Consider the following 25,843-nt stretch of genomic DNA (forward strand, 5'->3'; position numbering starts at 1 on the left):
CCGTTGTCTCGTTTCATAAGAAGCATTTGTTTTTATAGCGCCCCTACAGTTAGGAGGCGGTACTGCACGACCACACGGCGTAACGCATTACAGACGACGGACGTTGACTGCACTGCACGTTAATCACCACAGGGGGCGCTTTCGTTAAAGCCTCTTCGTTACCGGACCGGTGGCGGTTTGCAGGCCGGCCCAAAGCGGGACCCTTAAAAACAAAAACAGCCCACTCGTTTTGTGAGTTACGTGGTGCAACTTTAACGACGTGTTAGAGTTCATGCCTTATTTTTTAGGTTATTTAATAGATTGGTGCTCGGGTTTAGTTATATCGGAGCTTGCGTTGCGTGTTACTAGGTTGGGATTTGTTTTCGTTTCCTTGCTGTGGTGTAAACGATCGTTAAGGTGATATCTAGGCAGAAAAAAAGGGAGGACACAAAGTCGGGATCAGACGATACAAAATGCCTCCTAAGAAGCAGCAGCACCTGAAGCCGACAGCCACCAACGTCTCCAGCTCCTTGGACCTGGAGTCGGAAGACATTAGCCTGGAGACAACGGTGCCCACGACCGAGGATGTGTCCTCGTCCGACGAGCAGCGGGACGGATCTCAGAGGGTGACCCGCCAGCTGATCGAAAGGAAGGAGCTCCTGCACAACCTCCAGCTGCTGAAAATCGAGCTGTCTCAGAAGAATCTCATCATAGACAACATGAAGGCCGATCATATGTCTAAGGTAATAGCGGATTGATGCTGCACAGTCTGAGCCAGAGGAAAGATGGACAGTGTTTAATAATATCCCTGTAACATTATGAGATGCATGGATCAGAGCTGCAGTGACCGTCTTGTCCAGAAATGTCTTTTCTGCACTAATGGTTCTCTGATTGTTTTCTCCTTTCATGTATGTTTTAAGATCGAGGAGCTGGAAGAGAGACTGAATGATGCTCTACATCAGAAACAAGTGCTGGCTCTGAGGCTGGACAGCCAACTTAAACTTGCTCAGGAGGAGAACAGGTGAGAAAGGCAGAGGTGATGAGAGACAGGGTTATTACTGCAGCAAAACAGGTGTTGGTCTGTCGTTATGTGCAGATATATGGTGTCTGAGGTGTCTTTCTTTTGGTGGTGTTTTGAAATACACAGCACTGTGCTAAAGGCTTTGGCACTAAAGGTTAATTGACAGTTTTCTGAAAAATAATGCCATGGATAGTTTTTATAATGAAGAAAAAACAGAATTACATTACAATGCCTTTCCAATTGCACCAAAGCGCCGACATACACTTGCACAGTTTTGGAGTTTGGTGTTTTCAAGAACGTTTGAAAACGTGTGACAGTTCTGTAGATGTAGGCACATCTTACTGAATACCAAGTAAGATCCAATTAAGGACACAAACACTGAGGAAGAAAATTTGTGACTGGTTGTCAGTATTATGACTAAATAATATCCAGAAATTATCATACACTATTTGAAATATTCAAAAGTTTTAGCTGTTACCTCTTTATGTAGTTGTCATTACATAGTTGTCTGAAGTGTGAACTGTCTTAACAAAGACTGCCCTCTCCAGGAAGCAGCAGGCTCTGCGTAAGCAGGAGATGGAGGCCATCCTGCTCAGGCAGCAGCAGCTAGAGGAGACCAACCGACAGTTGTGTGAGAAGGCTGGAGAGCTGCGCAGGTCTCTCAGGGATCTGGACATCACCCCAGACAAGTACCAGGAGCTTCGTGACCTCCCTGAGGACAAAATGTCCATACAGGAATATGTAGCTGTAAGTATGGAGGCTCTTTCCCAAATAACTACACCATCTATTGAATAGTGCTGGCAGGGATAAGAGAGGTGATATATGATACAGCCCTGAAGCTGTTATTGTGCTCTGTGTTTAGTTGCGTTTCTACGAGATGGTGACTCCTCTGCGGGCTCAGCTGACTGAGTTCAGCGTGAAGAAAGGCAGTTTGACTGAGGAGCTGGATACACACAGAGCCCAGATGAAGGCTTTGATGGAGGTACCACATATTTAGTGCTCTCATCTTTCTTTATAATGTGTTGTTATTGGTTACAACTTTGTAGCATTCTGTTTCATCTATGCATTGTTATTAAAATTTTATATTATTTTAATTTTTGTCTATTTTTCCTAATCTGTTCAAACATCCTGTATCCCTCTGTTACTGTCCTTGAACAATTGGACATTGTCTACCACATCCGCCACTATAAATCCACTATGTAATTGAAAACTTTCTGTTTTATCTATGTGTATCCACAGAGCTACGAGGAGGAGCGCCGACTGCGTACTGAGCTGGAGTTACGGAGCCAGAGGCTAACCCTAGAACTGGCCGATACCAAACAGCAGATCCAAGAAGGAGACTACCGTCGAGACAACTACCCCAACATCAAACGGTGTGTGTGACAATGTGACAGGTGACTCTTCTGTAAAGCCGCTCATTTGATGAAGACGTCAGCCTGCTAACTTTTTGGTCTCTGAAGGCTACATTATACTTATTGATCTGTTTGGTTTTTTTTTTTCTGTTTGTTTTTTTAGAGAAAAGGATTTGTTAAGTGACATACTGTATGTCCGTACAAAGTAATATATATTTTTTTCCCTTATGAAAACAGCTCTTCGGTATTCTTTCTAAAGGTTAGGATGTTATTTTTTGCTGCAATATTTTCAGAAATAATTTTGCTTTATTATTATTTTTTTATTATTTATGAAGACAACAGGAATGTTAAAATATTTACTCATAAGCATTATTCAAGTTCTGGATGTTAAGTGTCAAGTTCAAATGTATTTTAATCGTTTCCACTGTGGTTTATAGTGAGCGTGACAACTTCGAAGCAGAACTAAAGGAGTTAAAGAGGAGATTTGAGACATTAGACTTGGCTCACGCTGCACTGACTAGGGAAAGGGACACACTCAGCACAGAGGTACTTCACACATAACTACACACATTTACACTCTATTTCATATTAAAATAATATCCCTTTGCGTTTACTGTCTTTTTGTGATAGTTTTTCTCTATCCTTTTCTTGCCTCCAGGTGGCGACATTGCGGCAGTCACTGACTCTTCTGCAGAAAGACAAGGAATACCTACACAGGCAGAACACAGAGCTCAGTGTTCGCTGTGCACACGAAGAAGACCGCCTAGAGAGGCTGCAGGTCCGTACACTTGATAAGGCTAAAGAATAACACATTCAGAAATAGGGAATAAACATCTAACTCACCTCACCTCTTGTTTCTGTGGTCCAGATACAATTAGAAGACACCAAGAAGGCCAGGGAGGACACCTATGAAAAATATGTAGCATCCAGGTTAGCCTTCTGTTTTATCACCAGTAGTCAGTATTATATTGTTATTAATATGGAAGACCTGTGCTGTGCCAAAAACATCAATATGATAACACACAATGGCCAGTACATAGTTTTATCCTCCAGTCTGTCTAACCTCTGATCCGACCTGCATCAAAAGCTTTTTTTGAGTAAAATGTTGTTTAAGTCTTTTCATTTTTTTCATTCATCCCCTTTCCTCTACAGAGACCACTATAAGTCAGAGTATGAGACCAAGTTGAGAGAGGAGTTGGAGAACATCAGGCTGAAAACCAGTCAGGAGATAGACAACCTGCAGAGAGCCTCCAGGGAGATGTATGAGAGGGAGAACAGGTATCAGTCTTTTTTTTTTTTTAGTATTTTGTATTTGTACACTACAGCATAAGTCAGCAACTAAAATAATGAATGCATATACAGATACACAGGAGCAGGACGAGCTGTTATCACAGATTAACGTCACGCCACCATCAGAATAAAGGGAAAGACTAACATAATTTCAAAGACAATTTTTGTTATGGACAGTAAAACAGAACATGCAGATTCCTTTTAACAGGTGACCTTTTTTTTACTGTGTGTTTAACAAGGAACTTGCGTGAGGCCAGAGACAATGCAGTGCTGGAGAAGGACAGAGCAGCGACTGCAGAGAGAGACACTCAGTCCAGATATGACCAGCTACTGGAACAGTGAGTTTCACTATTCTGGCACATACACACATGCCTCGATCATATATTAGTCCTATACCACATATAACATGGATAGGTAAGGAACTACTTCTAAAGAATACGGGTCATTAAAAGGGTCAATTCACCTAATTTGCCAAAACAGAAGTAAGCATCTACTCATTCTCTTCTGCTGGTATCTAGAACAACAAAATTCTATTAGTTTATCTTATCTCATCTCATCTCATCGTAATAATAGAGTGGAAACCTGAGCTCATTTTTTGTACTCATATACAGTGTACAACACATTTCATTAAATGCTGCTGTTTAGTTACTTCCACACTTTCTCTTAGAGAAGTGTGTCCTAGCTGCCAGGCCCTGTCTCTGCTCCAGGCAATAATGCCCATCTCAGTATAGCCTGGTAAAGTGCCTCTGGCATGGCCCTGTAGGAAGTTTCAAATCTTGCATGGAAATTTCAACATGTACTGTATATTGTGAGCCTGCTGTGCACACACCCTTAAAACATGTATTTCTGACTGTTATTTCTGCTGCTTACATAAATGTTGGTCTAACATGAAAAAGTTGTAGACTGAGTCAGAGAGACGTAAAAAAGCAGCAGCAGCAGTGTCCCTGTCCTGGGTTACTACTACATGCCAGTCATTTCTCTAGATCCAAACCACCAGCTGTTGGTCTTTCCATACACACACTTCACTCTCCCTTGCACACTCTCTCTCTGCTGTGATCACATTCCCTCTCTGCTTCGCATCGCAAGCCAGCAACGACAGATGCTAGCCACAAGCCCTTAACCCCTAACCCCATCCATGCCCCTATTTTTGGGGCAAAGAATGAGGCGGACAAGCTTGAAATGGCGTCAGATGATTGTAGCACCGAGAGCCAGCTTCAATCTCAGCGCTCAACTTCAGAATGCAAGTTACGGTGAGCAGCTTGTCCAAAACACAGTATTGAGTGAGGTTTTCTATTTTCACCTCTCACAGGCCTAAACTGCCTTGGGGAGCCCTTTAGTCAGCCAGTCTTACCTGCGGTGGCTGTAAATATTGACATTAAAACTGGCATTTGAGAAAACACATACTCCTCCGGAAAAGTGAGGTGCATTTTTAGGTACATTTTGTTTCTATCGCTACATTGCAGCCGCCATTAATAAAAGAAAGCCTAAAATGTCGACCATGCGTGACTATCACAGCTCAGGCCTGTGCTCAATGGATGATGAAATTCTAACAGGCCGGCTGTAATCGAGAGTTATTAATATTATCCAACCAACCTCCATGGCTTGATAATATGTGTGTATGTGTGTGTATATGTGTGTGTGTGTGTGTGTGTGTGTGTCTTAAACAGTGCCTGAAGAAGCACACTCTGCTCAAAAAACTTTTACTTTTAGGGCTGAAGTCCATGATTAATTAAATACATTTTCTGTTGATGCAATGATTATTTTATCTATTAATTAATTTGTTTTTTTACTCTATAAAATATTTAATATAAATAAATAAAATAAATATCTAATGAAAATTTTGCGCGATAATGTCTCAGTGCACAAAGTAATGAAATAATATCTTTGTTTTTTGAAACAACCAGCAGTCCAAAGCCTGGTGATTCCTAACATAGCATGATGTAAAACAGCTTTTTTTTTTTCTTTCTGACAAAGATCAACCGTCCATGTTCATCTTGTGTTTTCTTGCAGTTTTTTTGTCCCGTCACGTTAGAAGGCTTGATCAGTATGTACTGTACTGTCTCTGTGTTTTCTTTGAGCTTGGCCGTTCACTCACACACATTTAAGCGATGTCATGCACAATGGTGTCATCTGACAACAGAAAATGTGGAACATGTTGTGTCTCTGTCTTTCTTCTATTTTAATAACTGTACATTTTAAGTAGAAACCCTTTATTCTAGCTGACAACTACAATCATGAAGGATCAAACTTTGCTGCGAGCACCATTGAGAAATACTCCTCTGTAACCAAATGATTTAAGACTTGGCTTTCCTGCTTGGTGACTTAGCGTAAAAGTGTAGTTGCCAAGGAGTTTGGTGCAACCAAACAAAGAACATAAAAGCTCATAAATTATTACAGTAGTTGCGCAAGGGACAACGAATAATCACTTCCTTGCTTATTTCAAAAACAAACACACTTCTATGCAAATTATCACCAAATGTAATTATATCTGCAATGTATGACGGAAGACACTGCAACATTTGTTTGAAGCCACCAGGCATGCCTGAGCCCAGCCTGGAGGCAAGAGCGGCCTGTACTCTGTGTATTATCTAGACATGTTCACATAATCTGTCAGTACCACAACACATTATCTCACTTTTTAACACACCTATTCACATTCGTATTAAGTGAAGTGTGTGTATCCATCTGTACAGGTTTCGTCAGCTCCAGCTGGGTACTGAGAGCCGAGTAGCAGAACTGTCCAACCAAGTCAAGCTGCATGCCTTCGAGGCTGAGCGAGCTCAAATGGTCAAGGAAGAGACGGCTAAGGCCCTGGCCCAGGGCCAGGTAGAATGTGAGAAACAGCAGAAGAAGCTGGAGGTAATGTAAACACAAAGTCAAAAAGGATCAAAGGCTTTACTTGCTGCATTGCAAGCATAGTTTGATCTTATTTATCTGCTTCCCTGTCCTTCTCCCGAATCAGTTTTAGATGGTTAACATTAGGCCTGAAGGTTTGGTTCAATATTCGAATCCTGTTCAAACTTAGGGCCTTCCTGTGTGGAATTTGCATGTTCTTACTGTGCTTGCGTGGGTTTTGTCTGGGTAACCCAGTTCCTCCCAAAGTCCAAAGACATGCAGTTAGGGCTTAGACTAATTGGTGACTCGAAATTGCCCGTAGGTGTGAATGCGAATGTGAGTGTTTGTCTGTCTGTGTGTCAGCCCTGTTATCGACCGTTGATCTGTCCAGGGTGTACTCTGCCTCACGCCCAGTGACAGCTGAGACATGTGATCATGGAATAAAAAAGATGTTTTCATTTTTAAAAAAACTCAGAGAATAAAGAACTAATTTAGGTTTTGGCACTGAGGTTTTTGTTGGTCTTTGATTATTCTGGCCCAGTTGTTTATAACAACAAGGTTTAAAGCTGTTTTGGGATAAAAGATGTTTTATTTAGATTTTTTTTTCAACTTCTCCTTTTTTTAGTAATTATTTCACACATCTATGATTTTCCCTGACAGGAACTCCAAGAGACTAACATGAGTTTTGTTGAGTTTTAGAACATGAAATAGTTTTTAATTATAGAAACTGCCATAAAAATTGTGAGTGAGTATTTCCAGCTGGCCACTAAACACAATATTGTTGAAAGTTCTATCGTTTGCTCTCTGTCTCCACCTTTTCCTGCCTGTCTTCTGTCTTTTTCTTTCTCCCCTCTCTCATCCCTCAGGTCCTCACTCAGGAGTTTTACAGACTGCAGACGTCATTGGACAAGCGGGTGGCGGAGCTGCAAGCTCAGAATGTCCAGCAGGCATCTCGACTGGAGACATACGAAAAACTCGAGCAAGAGTTGGACCACATTACCATGCAGGCTGCTGAAAGTAGGAACATAGCATTAGCTTTGTAGTAACCATATCAATACACGCATTGAACAGAAGCCTGCCATTACAGAATGTGTGTAATTAAAATGATAGACAGCATCATATTGGTTTAAGATGTGGGAACAATAACATGAAAATTGCTACTGCGGAGGTGTATTGAGTGAATGGAACTGTATTATACTACAGTTTATATGTGGTTAGATTAAGACATAAGACATAAGAACAGAACATATAAAAACAACCACTCATTATAATAGCATGGTTATTATGAAGGTTCTAGAGATGTAGGCTGGTTTGTTTTTTGTTTTTTTTTGCCAGTTGAGAATGAAGAGGAAGCAGAGAGAGTTTTGTTTTCGTACGGCTACGGGGCCAATGTTCCTACAACGGCCAAGAGGAGACTGAAACAGAGGTATGCTCCATGGTGCATTGACACTTGACATGCTTGACATTTCAGAGATAGCACACACTGTGAGAAAACTGACTGTGTAAACGTAAGTAGTGATTTTGAGCATTTTAAAATATTGCAATTAGCTTTTCTCACTGAAATGCATTGTGCATTGTATCTTTAAGGCCTAACAAACAGTTTGAATTTGTATTTTCTTCTAATACATAAAACATACATTTTTAGAGTGTTTTGAAACCTGCACTATTCATATCATCATGCATTCTTTTGATTTTTTTCTTACCATTCACATTGTTATTATTATGATAAAAGCAATTGATATGCATTACTGACCCATGCAGGTGTCTAAAATTGTGTGCAGTGTTATGTATTGTGTATCTTCATATAAAATAACTATTTTCAGTCTAGGTTTGTTGCTAAAATTCAGCAATTGTACTTTTTGTATGCATTGAAAAACTGTTGCCTCATTCCACACAAAACTTCGATTTGAAATGAATCGATTTGAAACATCCATGTACAGCCAAAAACCCAAATTGATTCCAACCATTATGTCTCCTTTAACCGTAAAACAACATGAAAATACACACAAGTATAAACATGTCGATGTTGTCATATTTTGAAATTTCCATACCCGTGTTTGTGTGTCTTTTGGGCAGTGTACACCTGGCCCGCAGGGTGCTGCAGCTGGAGAGGCAGAACACAGCACTGAGGAGAGAGCTGGAGACACACCAGTCACAGACAGTACAGATATCTGAAAAGGTAAACACAAACACACTGCATTCAGGTATTATGCCTGCCTGGGGACCATCATTGATGAGATAAAGTATAAGTTAATGTTAAAGAAGCAGATCAAGTCAGTACTTGCAACACACACTTGCTTTCCCATCCACAAATCACCCCCAGCAACTCAGGTCATGGTTATTTCACAGCTTCGATCAAAGTGATAATGATTTATTTCAGCTGGCTTTACCTCTCACTGATGATGTTAATCATCACAGAGCCAAGCTCAGTGCTCTTCTCACTACCCAACATTTTAACTTCTCACACTGTTGTGCGACACTGTTATGAAGGTCAAAAAAAAAAGTAAAAAGTTTTACATACATACATATACATACATACATACATACATATACATAAGTATGTAATGTAAGTAAGCGCAGAACTTAATGCTCCATGCTTGTGTGCCTGTAACCTCGGGTCAGTAACAGTTGTATGCATTCTGACTTTTTGGTTGAAAAAAGAGGCCGGAGTTATGAGTGTAATACCATTTTTTGTTTGGGGTGCATTAATTTTGAGCTTATGCGCAAAAATGGGTGGTGTCTGCTGAGGGGTTAACAATGGCCCTGTCAGCTTTTTTGAGTCTACCTTTGAAACCCTGTCAGAAAAATGACAGGTTGTTTGAGAAAAGACAGTATATATCACAGATCTTTCATGAGACGAGCGAGAAGTATGAGTCTTAGTACCTGTCACACTTGTTCACTGTGGGAAACACTGCCAAAAACCGTGACGGCCATGCTTTTCACTCTCCTGACAACTCACTGCACCAATCATTGAGGTTTTTGTTGTGTTTGGCACACCATGTGCCTGTGTGTGCAGGCGTTGCACTGAGTTTAATTTTGTGTGCATTTTGTCTGTCTGTGACTGTGCGTGAAGGCACATGTCTACTACTCGTGCTGTGATGCTAGAAATTCTCCAGTAAGGTTTGAAATGAGGAGACTGACAGCTCTAACAGCCACTGTGCTTCCTTGTTCTTCACTCCTCATTATAATTTCAATGTTAGGAGAGATTGTGCAAGACAAAATAAAGATGCTGGGCAGATTTTAAATAACCAACCATTCACCTGTCAGCTGGGACTGACTGGCACTAATCTGGAATACCTCATGATTCATCGAGTATGAAAAGAAAGAGTGAAAAATTGGACTTCCTATTCAGTGGAAAAAGCAAGGGTGTCAACCAGCCACCCACCTACACAGATGCCCTGGCTGACTAACTAACTATTGTCCTTACCCTCCCACCCAGTTACTCACTACCGGCTGGTTGTAAAAGAGGTTTAATGTGTAACGCCCTGACGTTATTTATGGTTTCACCGATTTTAAGCATGATACAGATTGAGCAATATTACCAATAGTAATGAGGAAGTAATAGTAATAGTATAATAGTAATGAGGAAGGCGTGAGGAACTTCAAAACAGTATAAATGTGCTATTCTGGATTTCAGGAAGTTGTTAGTACTGTGAGTCTTCATTGCATGTCCACTTGATGTCTTGGGCTCTAATTTAAGTGAACTATTTTAATAAATATAATCTAACTTAAATATTCCTTCAAAATGGGCATGTATGGACACTCAAGCTGCACCTGATGACACCAGATATAAAGAAATCTCAGCGATGTGCTCTTGTCATTCACCAAAAATATATAAACAATACAACATAACATATTAACCACACGTAAAGTTATTTGAAAAGTATAAATAACCCTTAAACTCTAAACATGGGCTTTTTACAAGTGAATGTTAAAACCATAATAACGATGAACATGACTGAATGGTGACGGATGTTTAGCTCTTGTTGCACTATACATGACTCCCCACAGTCTGTGGAGTTATGAAAAAATGTAGACCTGAGCTCACCTGAGGTGCAGTAATTGTTTCTGTAATTGCTCATGTATATATGTGTGTTGTTCTCCAGTTGTCGACAGCCAACCAACTACTACAGCAGACACAGCAGCCATATAGCTATCTGATTGAGACGGTGCGACAAAGGGATGCACAGATCAGCACGCTGAAAGAACGTATCAACTTGCTTGAGGACGATGTCAGGTACATTGGCAGAAACACAACTATGCAGATATGAAGTGAGGTCTGCTAGGTCTTCTGCCGAACTTGCCAAACTCTCCATTAATTTTGCTTTTTACATTTTGTATCCTGCATTTATCATTTCTCTCCACCCTTGGGTGCCTTCTGCTCCATTCTTGTCTCCCTTTGTATTTTTCTATTCCTCTCACGCTTAAATCATTCTGTCTTTGTGCAAACCTGTATGTACATTAGTTTGTTTTTTGTGTTCACGTCAGCACAGCTACATCCTGGCACTGACCTAAATCCCCCTATAGTCCCGCTTGGCATCTTAACCAAAGAAATATGCAAACTGACAGACAGGTTTTCTCTTGCTGCTTGCTACCACTGAGTGCTCACCTGAGGCAATCACGAGAGCGAAAAAATCTCTTTAAAAAAGCTTCTCCCTTTGAAAGCATGTGACAGAGGTGTTAGTGTTTTCCTGGATAGTGCTGTCTATTTAACAGCAGAGAGATTCTGACTTTATGTACTACAACTTGTCTGTCCCGTAGTAGTCTCACTTTTTTATTCACAGTTTGTTTAGTGATTTATTCAGCTGACATCAGTGTCTCAGCAGAGGCAGATCTCAGGCTTCCAGCATTCTCAGTGAAGGGCTGGTGAAGCTATGAACATTTGCAAGATGATTTGCTCTAAAGCATCCCCATCACAAGCTCCTGCTTGTACTGTATGTTTTACAGCCCCAGGAAAGAACACTCAGATACTTGACTCCTAAACTTGTAAAAGGCTTTGAATAAAAACAAAATTGATTATATTTATATTACAATACCGTTCTTAATTTATTATTGAGCTGGTGATTGTTTTATAGCAGTGATTTATACTGTCAGTACCAGTAAACCAAACTGGTCACTGATCAGTTTATCCAGTGTTTGCCCAGCATTTTTGTCCTGTGTAATACTTAAAACAGTCACACAAATGAAGCAACATTCAGATTCTAAACTACATAATTGAAATACAGTAAATACAGTGATGTTTCAAATTATCTAAAAGCCTCATCTCTTTCTGTTTTTCGGTGTAACCCCAGCTCTCTCAGGAAAGAACGGACTGCGCTGCAGCAGGTGAAAAACAACATGGCTGCCGATCTGGAGCGACTCCTTAGCCATCGAGAGGTACACATGGTGATCCTGATGTTTGCTGTTAGGTGTTGTGTTTTCTTATTATGGTGTCATATAGGGGGGAAAGCAGTGCTCTGCCAACACTGTTTACAGTGGAGGTGGGGAGAGGTTGACCTTAACTGAGGACATTGTCTGACAGTGGAAGGAATACTCCTTAATCCCACAGACACGCCTTCCATAGAGGAAGCAAAAGATGAGGACTTGGAGGCTCTAGCTTCCCAGGCATGTCCTACCTAGGGGAGGGCCCGGGCAAGACCCAGGATACGCTGGAGGGACTATGTCTCTCGGCTGGCCTGGGGACGCATCAGTATCCCCCCAGAGGAGCTGGAAGAAGTGTCTAGGGAGAAGGATGTGGTAAAAACACACCTGCTTAGACCACTGCCCTCACAACCAGATAAAGCGGAAGAAAATGGATGGATGGAGTTATATACTTCTGACAGCTGGATTCAGTTTTTCCCATTCTGTTCCAATGTACTCTGAGATTTCAAAATGTTGAAAAATGTGAAATTCCATTAAAACCTTCCTTTGAAGCTAGAGATTTATTAGTACCATCAGTATGCTGCAGCACATAGCCACTTTCGGTATTAGACACACATCAGATTGCTGCTGTTGATGCTATAACTGTTAACCTGGGTGCCTCTGTGGAAACACAAATGTAATCAATTATTCCTTCAATCAATTTTTCAAACTATGCCAAGATATGAAAACCTTTTCATTATGACTAAAGATAAAAAATATTTCTTTATGGATGAATCTTTCAATTAATTGCTTGTTCTATAAAACTTTGGGAAGTTTTAGTTTTTAGATCTTGTTGAGACGTGATCAGATGACTGAAACCTTTATTTTCATATCATTTAAGACAAGGAAAGGTGTCTAAGTCTCATTTGAGAACCTAGAACCATCAAATATTTAGCATTTTTGCTTAAAAAATGAAAACAGATTAATTGATTATCAAAATAGTGTCTGATTAAGTTAATCAACTTACCAATTAATCGACTTATTGCTGCACATCTGCTTTTTCTGCTTTCGATAATCGGACCAGGCAATTTATTGCACTGTGTTATCACGTTTCCTTCAAGACTGTGTGTGCTCATATGCGTGTGTGCACGTGGGAGTGTGTTCCTGAAGCCAGCCGTTTGCTGAATAAAGTATGTGCCCTGTCATAGACAGCTGTTCCTCAGTTTGGCTGTTTGGGATGCCACCAGGGTGCGCGTGTGTGTTTTTGCGTATGTGTGTGTGCTTGTGTGTGCATGTGACATACCGGAGCTCATGTCCTCAGGGGTGATAAATAGAACCGTGAAATGGCCCAGCGTCCTCCCCTCTGCCCTGCTGCCACCCCTGCAGACCCTTGAGCTTGTTGAGCTTACCCCAAGTCGGCCCACAGTGGACTGTAGGAGCTCAGCTGTGTCGGCCTGTGGTTCAAGACAAACATGTAGCAATAAAAATTCTTGATACATACACTTCAAATCAAATGTTTTACAAAAAGTCAAAAAAGTATTTTTTAATTACACATTATAAAGTTAGCATGAAGCTACTTAAATTATACAAAGAATTTTACTACAGTACAATAATTATATGGATATTGCATTTGTCCCTGTTAGAAACTGGCTTGAGATTTCTGTACTTGTGGATACTACCCTCCCAGCTATTTCTCATAAAGATTCCTGTTTATTGTTTTACCCTTGTTTCTCTGTCCCTGTTTTTATGAATGTGATGTTTCCAGGAGTTAGCCCTGATGAAGCAAGTCCTGATCAGCATGAAGTCCGGACAGGGAGGTTCTCTGGACCTGTTGGAAACAGATAAAGCTGCTACCAGGACCTCTGGTGCAGGAAAAAAACAGTTCAAACGTGTCAACAGGACCTCTGAAGACGAATCGCCAAACAAACCTAAACCTACTGTGTTTGTAAGTGTCCCACATGGCAGCAACACCTTTGTATGAGTCACACCACCCTAACCTGCCTGGACAGACAAGAAGGCTGAAGGAAGTCATAAATTAATGGTATTTAGTTTCATTTGAGCTTTTCACTTCTGTGAGCTGACCAAAGGCATGCTGTAGTATATATCCTGAAATCACACACAAGTGAAATAGGTGAGAATATCTTGCAAATCTTGTTGTCATGCCCTTCAGTCTTTTTAACCCTCATTTTCCTCTCTCATTTCAGACAAAGAAAGAAGTTCCTGATTGGTACCAAAAGCTGAAGCAGAAACCCAAATGATTTTTTTTCTTAGTACTGCTTCTATTAATTGGCACTCAGGGCTTTATGTTTTATCAGATTGTTTGTATATTAAAGGCGTACATTAGAAATTGTTACTAGTGTCTGGGTGTTGTGTTGTTCTTTGGTTACATATTGTTCAGTAAGGATAAACAGTACTCTGGCCTAAAAGCAGAGGTATTACCTTCCACAGGGTACAGATGGCTAACTGACTGCCCAAAAATTCCTTTTTGTTGGCAGTGCTCTGTTTTATTAGGTCTGTCTATCATTATTTCCTCATCTTTTCCAGGGTTGCAGATGTTGGTGGCTACAAACAACATTACAAGAGTCTTAGCCTTTAGTTTGTATGAGTCCATGCTCCTTTGGCTTTAAATATAGACATAGTAGGCATACCTTTATCATTTCAGACCATGTTCTTATCGGTGTCATATTAAACTTGACCAGAGGGCTGCTGGAAAGCTGGTTTGTCACTTTAGATCTTTTTTTTTTCCCCCTAAAAAAGCCTAGAATATTTGACAATACCTCACATTCTTTTCTTGTTTGTAATTAGAACATACAGTACAAAATATGCTCGTTTTAATTGGGTGTGAGGTATTTCAATCCTATTTATTTTTGAGGTGCCATAGTGCAAGGTATTTTTGAGAATAAACCATGGTAAACATTTTCTGCTGTGTAGATAATTTTAACAGGACATAATGTGGAGGAAACACCACTTTGCAATTTAAACACCATCTGCTTCACTGAACAAGGATGTCCTGTTAACTTAATGTCACACAACATGTTAGAGAAGCACTCAACCAATTTCACCCATGAAGTTCAGTTTACTACTAAACCTGTGAGAGTTGGTGAGTAATGGCTTTTGCTGCTCAGAGGGAGCTTTCCAAAGTTTTAGAAAATAAATCATCTCGGCTTAAAGTTTGATCAGAAAGCCTGTGGTACAAACTGGAAAGGAGTTTGAAAGAAGTGGGCATTTAAGAGGCTTTGGTAGTCTCATGAAAGACTTAATTGCATCATGGGAAATACTGAATCTGGTGTTTTAGGAGCTTGACCTGTATGAGGAACTTAAAAGTCTGGATCTCTCTGCTGCTGTTTTTCTGATTTTGTCCATTCTGGGTTAAATACATCTTCTAACTTTAGTGATACACTGAATTTGAGGTAAATATAACTCGGGCAGCCAAAAACAATTTTTACTGTTTGGAATTTAAAGCCGTACCCACTCCCAGGAGTGAAATAAGGACAATTACTAGTAATTGTGTGCTCAATTACAATACAATTACATTGTATTTTTACTCCACTACATTCACATGTAAACTTTCCTTTATTAATTGTGCTAAATTATTAATACCATATAAAATCAACTAATAAATGAGTGTATAATTTAGGTACAAATAACCCAACTTTTACCAGCCAAGACTTACACATTAATGCATTTAGAATTTAAATAACTCAAAATATTCTGAATAATTGGCACCTTTACTACTTTGCTTATATCTTGATGCTATTATTTCTTCATGGATGTGAGTGCAGTGTGTTTGTCAGTGTATTTGGATGGAGCGCAGGGCGGTGGCCGGTGAATGAATGATCAAAGCCCTTTTAAAGGTTTGGTGGGCGGTGCATGTACTGTATTTACTCTGGGCCGCTCCGCCCTACGGCAGGAGATAGAAAACTGTCTGTGGGCCGGTGGAGGGATGAAACAAGTGGAAGGAGATGTAGTACATCGGTGCACAGTAATACCTCCGCCACACGCACTCCACCTCGTCGGCTCCACCGCTTTCCCCAGTACGCCGTAGCATCCTCTATTTCCTCCGCAGGACGAGCGATCATCTGCGGTTGTGCGTCGGAGCTTCATGGCCGCGACTCTCACGATGAGCGGCTGCGGGCAGGAGGATCCCTTCTATCCGCTCCAGAAAGCGACTCTGTCCGCTGGATTCCCGCTGGAGGACTCGGTGTTGTTCGGCTTGGACTGCAAGATCACAGAAACAGACAAGACTGGACAAAATGACTACTCACAGGTAACGCGGTTAGAAATCAAGCCGACTTTACACATTAGTGATGTATTTTATTGAATGGGCGTGGCAGAACGGTTGTATACCCAGGTTGTGTTTATTTATTTATTTATTTGTGATTTTTTTTTTTTTTTTGCTGGCCTTCAAATCTCAGTCGGCCTTGCTGCGTGATGTTGACCATCACTTGCACTAGTCTATTTGCGGTAATAAGCGAACAGGCTGGGACCAGCTGGACGTGAAGCTGCTCCGTCTGCAAACGCATTCACCGCATGTATTTTATACCAGCCAGTTGGTCACCAGTTGTTGGTCTCTTCTTGGCGTCCCCTCTCACCATCATACCACCCTGACAACAACTGACTCCAGCTTTTGGACTGAAAGGTCCCGGCAACTCTGTCCCCAGTTAGCAGGAAACTTGTGCGGAGAGCAGAGGGGTCTGTGTAACAGCTGGTAGGATCAGGAGCCTAGAAATAGCAGCCCACCCCCAGACTACTGTTGCTGCTGTTGCTGCTGCTGCAGCAGCAGGCAGGGAGACATGGGTGTTTCCCCATTCCCTTTCATGTTGCTGTTTCATCCTCTGCTGCAGGATGAAACAGTATAACTTTTATACCACTTAGATCATTTAGATTCACGGGGGGGTGGGGGGTGGAGTGGGGAGGTTTAAAATATGAAGAAGGCGATTCATGGACTTAAAGTTGTTCACCGGTGAAACCAGTTCAACCAGTGTCAAACTGCTTTTTTAGTCTGTTACTTTAACTGCAAAAACCTATTTTTATTTACCGCAAGAGCTGACAGATATTCATTCTGTCTTCCACAAGAACATGGCCTCATAGGTTGGCAGGTTTTTGAGTTCAACCTTGCAGGCACAGAGGGAATGTGACAACTGCCTATTGATAACTACTTGATACATGTTTCAGCGGTGACTGTCCAATCAAACCTTTGTCTTCTCTAAATAGCACCTCAGAATAGTTTCATGGTGGCTCAGTAGAAACACTTGCTGAAGTCTGGATACATTTCACCTGCTTAAACTTTACTTTAAGACCACGAAGTGAAACGTTTGTTGACCGTATGTTTTGCGTGTGTTTGTCTTTTTAGCAACATGTAAAGTGTGAGATGGACAGGTATCTCTCCCCCCAGCCTCTTCCCCTACCACCACCTGCAGACAGCCAGCAGAAGTCACACAGAGACTGTGCAGCTGCAGTGGATCAGTACTTCACTGGCGATCACACTGGGGCTCCTTACACCCTCAACATGAATCTTTACGTCCCTGATGTCGCCTACCTGAGGATGGGCTTGTGTCAGCACGCGCGGCCCCCTCAGAACCAGAGCCACACAGGTCTCACTCATATCAAAACAGAGTCCGCCTCCCCGTGTTTCTCCCCCAGCCTCCAGCCGCACTGCCCCAACACGACGAGTACGAGTAGCTGCAGCACATCAGGGCATAGCGCCGGCAGTATTGCCATGGAAGCTTCAGCCATAAACATGACATTAACAGGGTTACCGGACTTCACCAGTGTTTTCAACCAGTCGGGAGGCAGCCGAGGTGGCGACTCAGTGCCAGAAGTGTTTGTCAAACAGGAAATGTCATCACAGTTCGAGCAGCATACTCTCCACCATCATGACAACAGCGGCTCGCTGTTTCAGCTGCTGAACTCTGGCTTAGACCATCCCCATGGCAATGGCATGGAGGCTCAGCAGCAGCAGCAGATGCAACACACTTCCACTTCCACAATCCACACGCCTTTCCATGATGTGCCAGTTGCTTCTACAGCATCCCAGCAGGAGCAATCTGCCAAGCCTTCCTACTGCGGTCTGGTTGGCAGGGTGTACACACATTCTCATGCTCAGGCACATCCCCATTTCCTCCAGCAGCAAGTGCCGTATTTGCCGCCCTCCCCACCAAACTCGGAGCCCGGCAGCCCTGACAGGCAGAAGGAGCTGCTGCACACCATGTCTCCACCTCCCTCATATGCAGCCACCATCGCCTCCAAATTGGCAGGTAGCACCCCTGGACTCGGACCCATCCCGGGACAGGGAAGCTTAACCCTGCCTCTGACTACAGGTCCCACGCCGATCCCAGGCCCAGCTGTAGTCCTTCCCCAAGCCCCTGCAACAACCTCAGCCCCAACCCCATCTCAGACCACAGTGCCTGTCCGCTACAACCGCAGGAACAACCCAGACTTAGAGAAGCGACGGATCCATCACTGTGATTACCCAGGTTAGTTCAATAACGCAGGTCTGCCACTGCATTTGCATGCTGATTGTTGTCACTGTTGTGTGTGTGTGCTTATTTTTATACTCTGCTGTGGTCAAAAGAGTCTCTGGTCCACTCAAGGTCAGCTTTAAGAAAACCTACTATTTTTTAAGACACCCATGCATTTCTTTGAAATTACATGTTGACTCTGCTGGGCCTATGAGTCACGATATTTACTCAAGCCACAGCAGAGAATATACTGCACTGGAATTTGAATATTTTGGCAATGGTGATCATCAGTCACTACCTTTCAATTAAGTGTCTTCTTAAAAACTACTTTGTGTGTTTATTATCCCATCTCAAATGGCTCCTGTACTCTCGCCAGTGAGCTCTCACACATAGTTGTGGCTTTAAAGTCATCACTCGTATGATTGTGGAATGAAGTGTTTCTGTGTGGGTGTGTTAATTAGATAAGTCATTTGATTTACACACATGCACGCACGCATGCATGCACGCACTCACGCACGCACACATATTTGCATACAGTCAAATTTGAGATTGCTTGCACAGATTAAAAGATTTATTTTCATTTATTTGTTACTTCACACACACTGTATGATGTGCAGCGACTTGTAATGTCATCTTGCCTGTGGCAGCGTGTAAAATAGGTTTAAGTTGAGCCTTCTGCAGCATGTTAGCACACGTGTAACTTCTTCAAAGTCAGATGAAGCAGATCCATCAGATCCACACAAGAACATATTTACACTTTACCCAAGTCCATATTAGTCACAGTGCAGCAACTACTCACTATTTAATCTGTGAAATATTGAAAATTCTAACATTTACTTGTATAAAGTTACAATAAATCTGGATAATATGCTTGTTGATAATTCAGTATCCCAGTGACCTCTTTGACATTGTAATCCACACACCATGTATGTGTGACATAATGTCCAAAAAGGTTTTCTAATCCTGAACTTTAAATATCTTAACTTTTAACAGGTGTGGTGCAGTTTCCAACAAAGCAGTATTCTGTTAGTGGGGTATGGCTGAAAGAATTTGTTTTGTGAAAATAGCAAAATTCTAAACGGAATACGAGAGGTGTTTTTAACACATTTCACATTTTAGCTTTTGAAAGTCAGAATATGTGCTAGAGCAGTTTTTGCGTTTCTACAAAACATTTACTATATCTCATTCCAAACAGCTTCTGTTCTTCATTAGCTCAAATTTCTAGCATACCACAGCTCCGTTTATTGGGTAAATACATTTCTGGCACATGTGCATTATTTGGATTTGGATTAAGCTTTCTGTTTGCGTTTATCTTGCTGTCTCTGATTAGGTTGCAAGAAGGTCTACACCAAGTCGTCCCATCTGAAGGCCCACCTCCGAACTCACACGGGTAAGACATTCCTTTCATTAATGCAGCTTTTTTAAACTGGACCCATCAAAAAATGACGCTGCCCACACAACTCGTATTTCGGTATCTGCACTGGCACTATGTTGCTAGGCAGAGTGTTGTGTTCTTGGCATGTGTGTGTAAATGTATCCTGCCCCATTCCCATCCTCTGCCCAATATACTATTCCATCAAAACAGGTGGAAGTGACACACTTCTGCCAGGGGATGACTCTCAGACTATGTGGCCAGTGCTAGATTTGTCAGCGCCTGTTCGGACATCGAAGTATAAATGCTTTAATATGCTTCTCTGAGACTACTTGGGCTTGTTTGACATTTTAAATATATTTTAAACCTGTATCTGTGCAGATACCAAAATAAATCTTCAGCCATCTTTGTCTCCCATGTCTCCACTTCAGTGATCATTGTATGCACTTCATGGTCCATTTTCCTTTTTACTTTATTCCTTTTCTTTTTTCTTTCTTTCTTTCAGTCACTGTCCTTACTTCATGTCTACATCTCAACCATTAGTTTTGGATGAGCAAAGTCAACAAACAAGCGCTTAGGTGTTGAGCCCCACCTCAGTTCAGCTAACAAAACAAAGCTTCCCTTGATATCTATGCATTCCACACTCATCTGGAAAGACACACTCAAAAGTCAACTTTTCCCACCTCTAGAATCTGTTCCACTTATGAATCTGAGCTGCCTGTTCGGAATGTCATTGTGGGTGTGCGTGCCGTGCATTTCATGCACTGGGAACATGACACGACAATTAGATCTGGCGTCATTCATGCTGCAGGCTGATTGTAGTTATTGCCGTTATTACAGACCACAAGATGAGAACACAACACGTAAAGATGGATGTAGCAGCAACTTCCATATCCTCTCTGCTTTTGTCAGTTTTTCTCAGTTATTATCTTCCTCTTTTCTATTGCTTTGATTTATCTAATCATCCTTTCATTTGCTTTTGTGCCACAGTCCCACCTTCATCCTTCCCCCATTTCTACGTTACTCATTCTGCTCCGATTTAGCAGCTTGAATGCACACTTACACACGCATACACACACTCACAGACACATCTATGCGCACCTGTCAGTAATCTGTATGAGATGATTCCTAATGCGTTTGGGTCCCCATGGGAGTTCCCTCTCTAATCTCCATCAACATCCATTATCGTGATTGTTTGTGTGTCTGTCTGTGCGGGTATGCATGTGTGTGCGTGTGTGCGTGCTCGCATGGCTGCACGTGTGTTCGTGAGCGTATTGTCTCACTTCATTGTGTTCAGTTTCAGGTGTGTGTTTCTAAGTTTGGCGACACTGTAGTTAACGTTGTAACAGGTTCTGTGTGTTTGTTTTAATAATGCTGCAGAGCTTGCTGTGCTTGTTTAAAGGGCTGGTTCATCGCAAAAAACCCTGAAAAACATCTTATACTGTTTACCTCTAGTTGTATCCAGCATAAACATAGTTAAGTTTTTATTTGTCCATGTTTGAAATATCCATCTCTGAGATTTCTGCTTCTTCAGTTTTATTATGTATGAATTATGTTGCTGACACATAGATCTTTGGAATTTTGTTGTTTGAAGATCCACTGACTTATCAGTCAGAATAACCCACAAAATATGCTGTAAACAATTTTTACAGTTTCTTTGATAGACGTAGTTTTACTAGAAACTGTTCATAGCATTGCCTGTGGAATATTCAGAGTCACAGGGACAATGTTTCTGGAAAAACATGTTGTTGACTTATTATTGTAGGGATTTGTAGGAGAATTACAAATAGTCTACATTTTTTGCATTATATTTACCATCACAAACATGTAAAGAGAGAAGAAGAAAAAGGAAAAACATTAACATGGCATCACAGTTTTCAATAGATTCCACTATCATTTGCCCTCTACTGAACAAAACTGCAATATAACTAAAATAAAAGCTAAACAAGAACCAAATGCATGTAAAGTCACATCTTTTTGGGGTAATGTATGTGTGTTGTTGAATTTATTGAAGAACATTTCTGAAGTGCCAAAGATTAAATTCCATTCATCTTCTTTCTATTTGGGTGGTGTCACAGATGTGCAGATGTCTCAATGCCTGGACCGCTAAGACCAAATTTATCTGCATGGACAGATAACACCAGAAGGGGAAAATAAATTTTGTTTGTAGTTTGAGTGAACAAACTTAGGACAAAAGCTGTGGGTGAAGGAGACAGGTCAGGCTAGTTTTCACAATAGAGGCTACCCGCAGCTGCATCTGAAGATTACTGGATTGACAGAGTGACAGAAGAGCCTACATCAGTCAAAGAGAAACACACAGAAGCAAAGGCTGACAATATAAACCCGTTGTCCGTGGGAAACTTGTGCAGTCTTAGTGTTTGAGTGCTTCATGAATGCCTGTGACAACATTATGACTGGATATGTTAGAGAGCTGGAATTTTCAGTAAAGCCTGTTTGTCCAGTTCCCCCACCCAACTGCATGAATCACTTACTTCAGGGAATTAGTGTCTGTTTTAATGATAAGTGTCATCAGTGCTATTAGTACCTATAATTACATACTGACTTAATGTATCTCTGCTCTGTAAGAGTGCTGTGATCATGTGATTGAGTGAAGAAATCAAACTCAGTGCTGCTTTGTGCTTGGTTTTTCAGGGAGCAGCTGCACTCACCCAGACCTGTTCTTTTCTCTGCAGGTGAGAAGCCGTACAGGTGCACATGGGACAGCTGTGACTGGCGCTTCGCTCGTTCAGATGAGCTGACGCGTCATTATCGGAAACACACGGGCGCCAAACCCTTCCAGTGTGCCGTCTGCTCCCGCTCCTTTTCCCGATCCGACCACCTCGCCCTGCACATGAAGAGACACCAGAACTAGCAGCATTTGCATACACAGCAAGACATACACACACACACATACACACTCTACAAACACGCAAGCACTATCTTGACACACATAAAGCTTTCACTGACACCACAGCTCCTACTGGTGCTGCTATCATGTGCTAAAACGGTACGATAGCCTAACAAACATGTTGCTCTAACCCAGAGTGAGACAGTTTGGAGGTTGTAAAGTAGAAAGACAATGGCCAGATGAAGCTCCTGGGCCCTTAACCTCCAGATAAACTTTGTGTAGATTTCTTTGACAAAGAAAAATAAAAACAAAAAGAAAATGGTAGCTCCAAAATACATCTCCAGTCCATTTGAACTCTTTTGTGGGACTGGAATGAAAGCACTTATTCGAAACTTGTACATCTTTTGTCTGTGTTCTAACATAGAACTGGCTTTATTTTCATTTTTTTTTTATTTTATGTGTCTGCATAACTAGTCAAACCAAATCTCTGTTTTACTCTCTGGTTTGTTAGTTTCTTTATATAACTGGAATACCAGTTTTTATTTTTTACCAAATCCTTCAGTTTGCACTAGAATTGGTAAAACGTCTGAGCCTTTTTGGCTGATCCATCTCATTCACCACTGGAACGATCATTATCACTACTGGACTGAATGTCACAAATCATTGCTGTTCAGATATTAAAAATTGAAGGCATTTATACTCTGGAGAAAAGGAAGATAGAGCAGGAAAAAACGAAGGAGGGGGTGCAGATGGAGAGATAGAAGGATTTTTGATTTTAGGCGGAGGAGCTCTGAGGAGAAACAGAGGAAGGTGGATGGTTGCTAAAGAGTAGCAATTAGGTAATGAATTATTCAGATTGTCTTTCAGTAGATTTCCAACCCGAGAAATGTAAGCAGAAACCTTGGAAGTATGCCAGACTTCATTCGGTTAAAATAGAATTGGCTGTATTTGATGCACAAGCGTGAACGAAGCTTTTTCAAAATACAACTACTGTAGGTCTGTCTGATCCAGTATTTTACTTCTTTCAACTCTTTTAACCAAAGTATCATGTTTCATCAAGACCTTAATAAGTGCCTCCTCCTCTTGTCTATGTGTTTTGTTCAGTGGTAGCAGAGCTCTCATCTATGTAGACAATCCTTAAAACACACATGGTGCTGTTTTTATTCACCTAATAAATCTCTAAAAAAGTACATTTCTTTTAAATTGCAAGGTTACCCATCATTCATTGTAATATATGAGTTTGGCTCAGGCCATTTCATGGACAAATCATCTCATTATTATCATTATTTTTAATCAAAGTGACAGTCCTTTACCTGAGGTTTTTTCACTGTCTAAGTCTGTACACAGCTAACCTGTAACTCAGCTCTATCAGTCAGTCAAATGTGGACACATGATTTGTTAAAGTGAAGGTTCGCATTCTTTCAAGTCTTTCTTAAAACAATACTCAAAAGCCGGTCTGTTGTCTATACTGTGTAAAACGTTTTTAAAGGTGCAGTGTGTAAAATGTGAAAGATTTCGTGGCATCTAGTGGTAATATTGCAGAATGCATCTTTCTGAGCAACTCCCCACCCCACGTTTCAAGGGTATGGTGACTGTTACTTAAAAAACAAAACGTGATTCCCTGTCTAGAGCTAGTAGTTTATTTTGTCCGTTCTGAGCTACTGTATAAACATGGCAGCGCAAAATGGCTGCCTCTGTGAAAGGAGACCCGCTCCCTATGTCAATTTGAAAGGCCCATTCTAAGATAAAGAAAATTCAACTGTTGGTATTTTTTGGTGATTATGCAATAATAACATATTTACTAATACTATATTCCTATTCTGTTAATAGATCACTCTAAATATTACACATTGGACCTTTAACAAAGTTGAATTTGTGAACTAATTGAACAAAATTTTGTTATTATCAGTAGTTGACAGAAAGCAGTGACAAATAAACCTGCTGGCTACCAGGCTCACCTAAAACATTTGAATGTTAAGTGATGGGATACACAATCAACAGCCCACATTTTTGTAAAATGTTCAGTGAAGTTAAGTTAATATTAGGCTTCATCATGTGGGTGAGGGAATCTTTCAAAGTTAAACTTCTTCCCTCTCTGTACTTGTTGAGCTGTTATGAGGAGTGACACAAAGAGGGAATTATGAAAGATATCAATTTTATTTTATTAGCTTATTGTAACTTTTGGCCATCAATCCAATCCATCCATAAACATTCTTCAAATGCACATGTTTGAGACTCTTTTGCTAAGACAGACTTGGAAAAATGTAAACCAGTTTTTTGATATGCACATGTATGTCCATTTTGATGGCGTGATTTAGCCAGCACCAATAACTGTATTTGTTCTCTCACTTCAGGTAGTGTTCAAATAATATAGCACTGTAATGTATCATGGTAAATCTATTTATTTGATTGTGTAGAAGTGGGAGTTGTATCAGATCAACAGTCTTTCTCCCCAGCAAAATGCCTTAATGTAAATATATGCACTGTAAATAACTTGATTTTTTTGTTTGTTTTTTCCCTCTTGTTATTATTTTGTAAACAAAGGGCAAAAAGAGGAAAATGCCCCACATCCAAAAATATTTGAGCCTTTTTTTTTGTTATTTTGATGCCATTGTTTTATATATTGTACTTCCAGCAACTTATTTTGTAAATCCTTTTCTTTTCTTCCGTGGTAAACGTTCCAAAGACAAAAGTTGTTTTTCTTCAACTGAGTGAAGCTGATCCAATAAAGTCAACTGACAATTTTACAGCTGTGCTCTTGTGTTGAAATGAATGGAAGGGGTTTCTTCTTTTACCTGGACACTGTGACTGAATATTAGGGCCCACATTTAGTTTTCTTTTTTCCCCTAATTTTACATCAAAGCAACATTTTAAAGAGTAAGTCATGCATTGCTTAAAGAGTGTGAAATTCTGTGGGACAAGCTTCTTCATGACTGTAATGAAACAAATGAGATATAACCACATTTAATCTTCCAAAATCTAAACAGAGTTTCTGTGAAAGCACTGATCCTCTGTATCTGGGATACAGAGGATAAGATTTGATATACTTAAAAGTTTAGTTTCGGCAAAAGAGATAAAAACATGTCGAGGAGAGGTTAAGCGCTCAGGACTCAGGACCTGTGAGTAACCTGCAGCACCCATGCTGATCAACAAACAATGGTCCTTTGATATCCCAGCAAGAAACAATGGACAAGAAAATAAATTTGACCACCACTCTGGGACCAAAGGGGAATCCCACTGCATTGAAATGGACGTACAAACACACACACACACACACACACACACACACACACACACACACACACACACACACACACACACACACACACACACACACACACACAT

At 40.9% G+C, this 25,843-nt stretch overlaps 2 protein-coding genes across 2 annotated transcripts; both read left to right on the forward strand.

Annotated features, from left to right (window-relative positions):
- Positions 1-109: 109 nt before the first annotated feature.
- Positions 110-14,170, forward strand: pibf1 (progesterone immunomodulatory binding factor 1). Its single transcript, XM_026309769.2, has 18 exons — positions 110-722; positions 900-1,000; positions 1,549-1,747; positions 1,863-1,982; positions 2,240-2,373; positions 2,790-2,898; positions 3,011-3,130; positions 3,221-3,282; positions 3,505-3,630; positions 3,882-3,980; positions 6,336-6,501; positions 7,344-7,494; positions 7,813-7,903; positions 8,554-8,656; positions 10,584-10,714; positions 11,769-11,853; positions 13,583-13,762; positions 14,022-14,170. The coding sequence occupies exons 1-18, from the start codon at positions 453-455 to the stop codon at positions 14,073-14,075; spliced, it is 2,301 nt and encodes a 766-aa protein (XP_026165554.1). The 5' UTR covers positions 110-452; the 3' UTR covers positions 14,076-14,170.
- Positions 14,171-15,781: 1,611 nt separating this feature from the next.
- Positions 15,782-25,245, forward strand: klf5a (Kruppel like factor 5a). Its single transcript, XM_026310006.2, has 4 exons — positions 15,782-16,084; positions 17,171-18,293; positions 19,609-19,668; positions 22,344-25,245. Exons 1-4 carry the CDS (start codon positions 15,920-15,922, stop codon positions 22,520-22,522), a joined length of 1,527 nt encoding a protein of 508 aa, XP_026165791.1. The 5' UTR covers positions 15,782-15,919; the 3' UTR covers positions 22,523-25,245.
- The last annotated feature ends 598 nt before the right edge of the window (positions 25,246-25,843 follow it).

This window comes from Mastacembelus armatus, chromosome 15, assembly GCF_900324485.2.
Source record: "Mastacembelus armatus chromosome 15, fMasArm1.2, whole genome shotgun sequence".
NCBI lineage: Eukaryota > Metazoa > Chordata > Actinopteri > Synbranchiformes > Mastacembelidae > Mastacembelus > Mastacembelus armatus.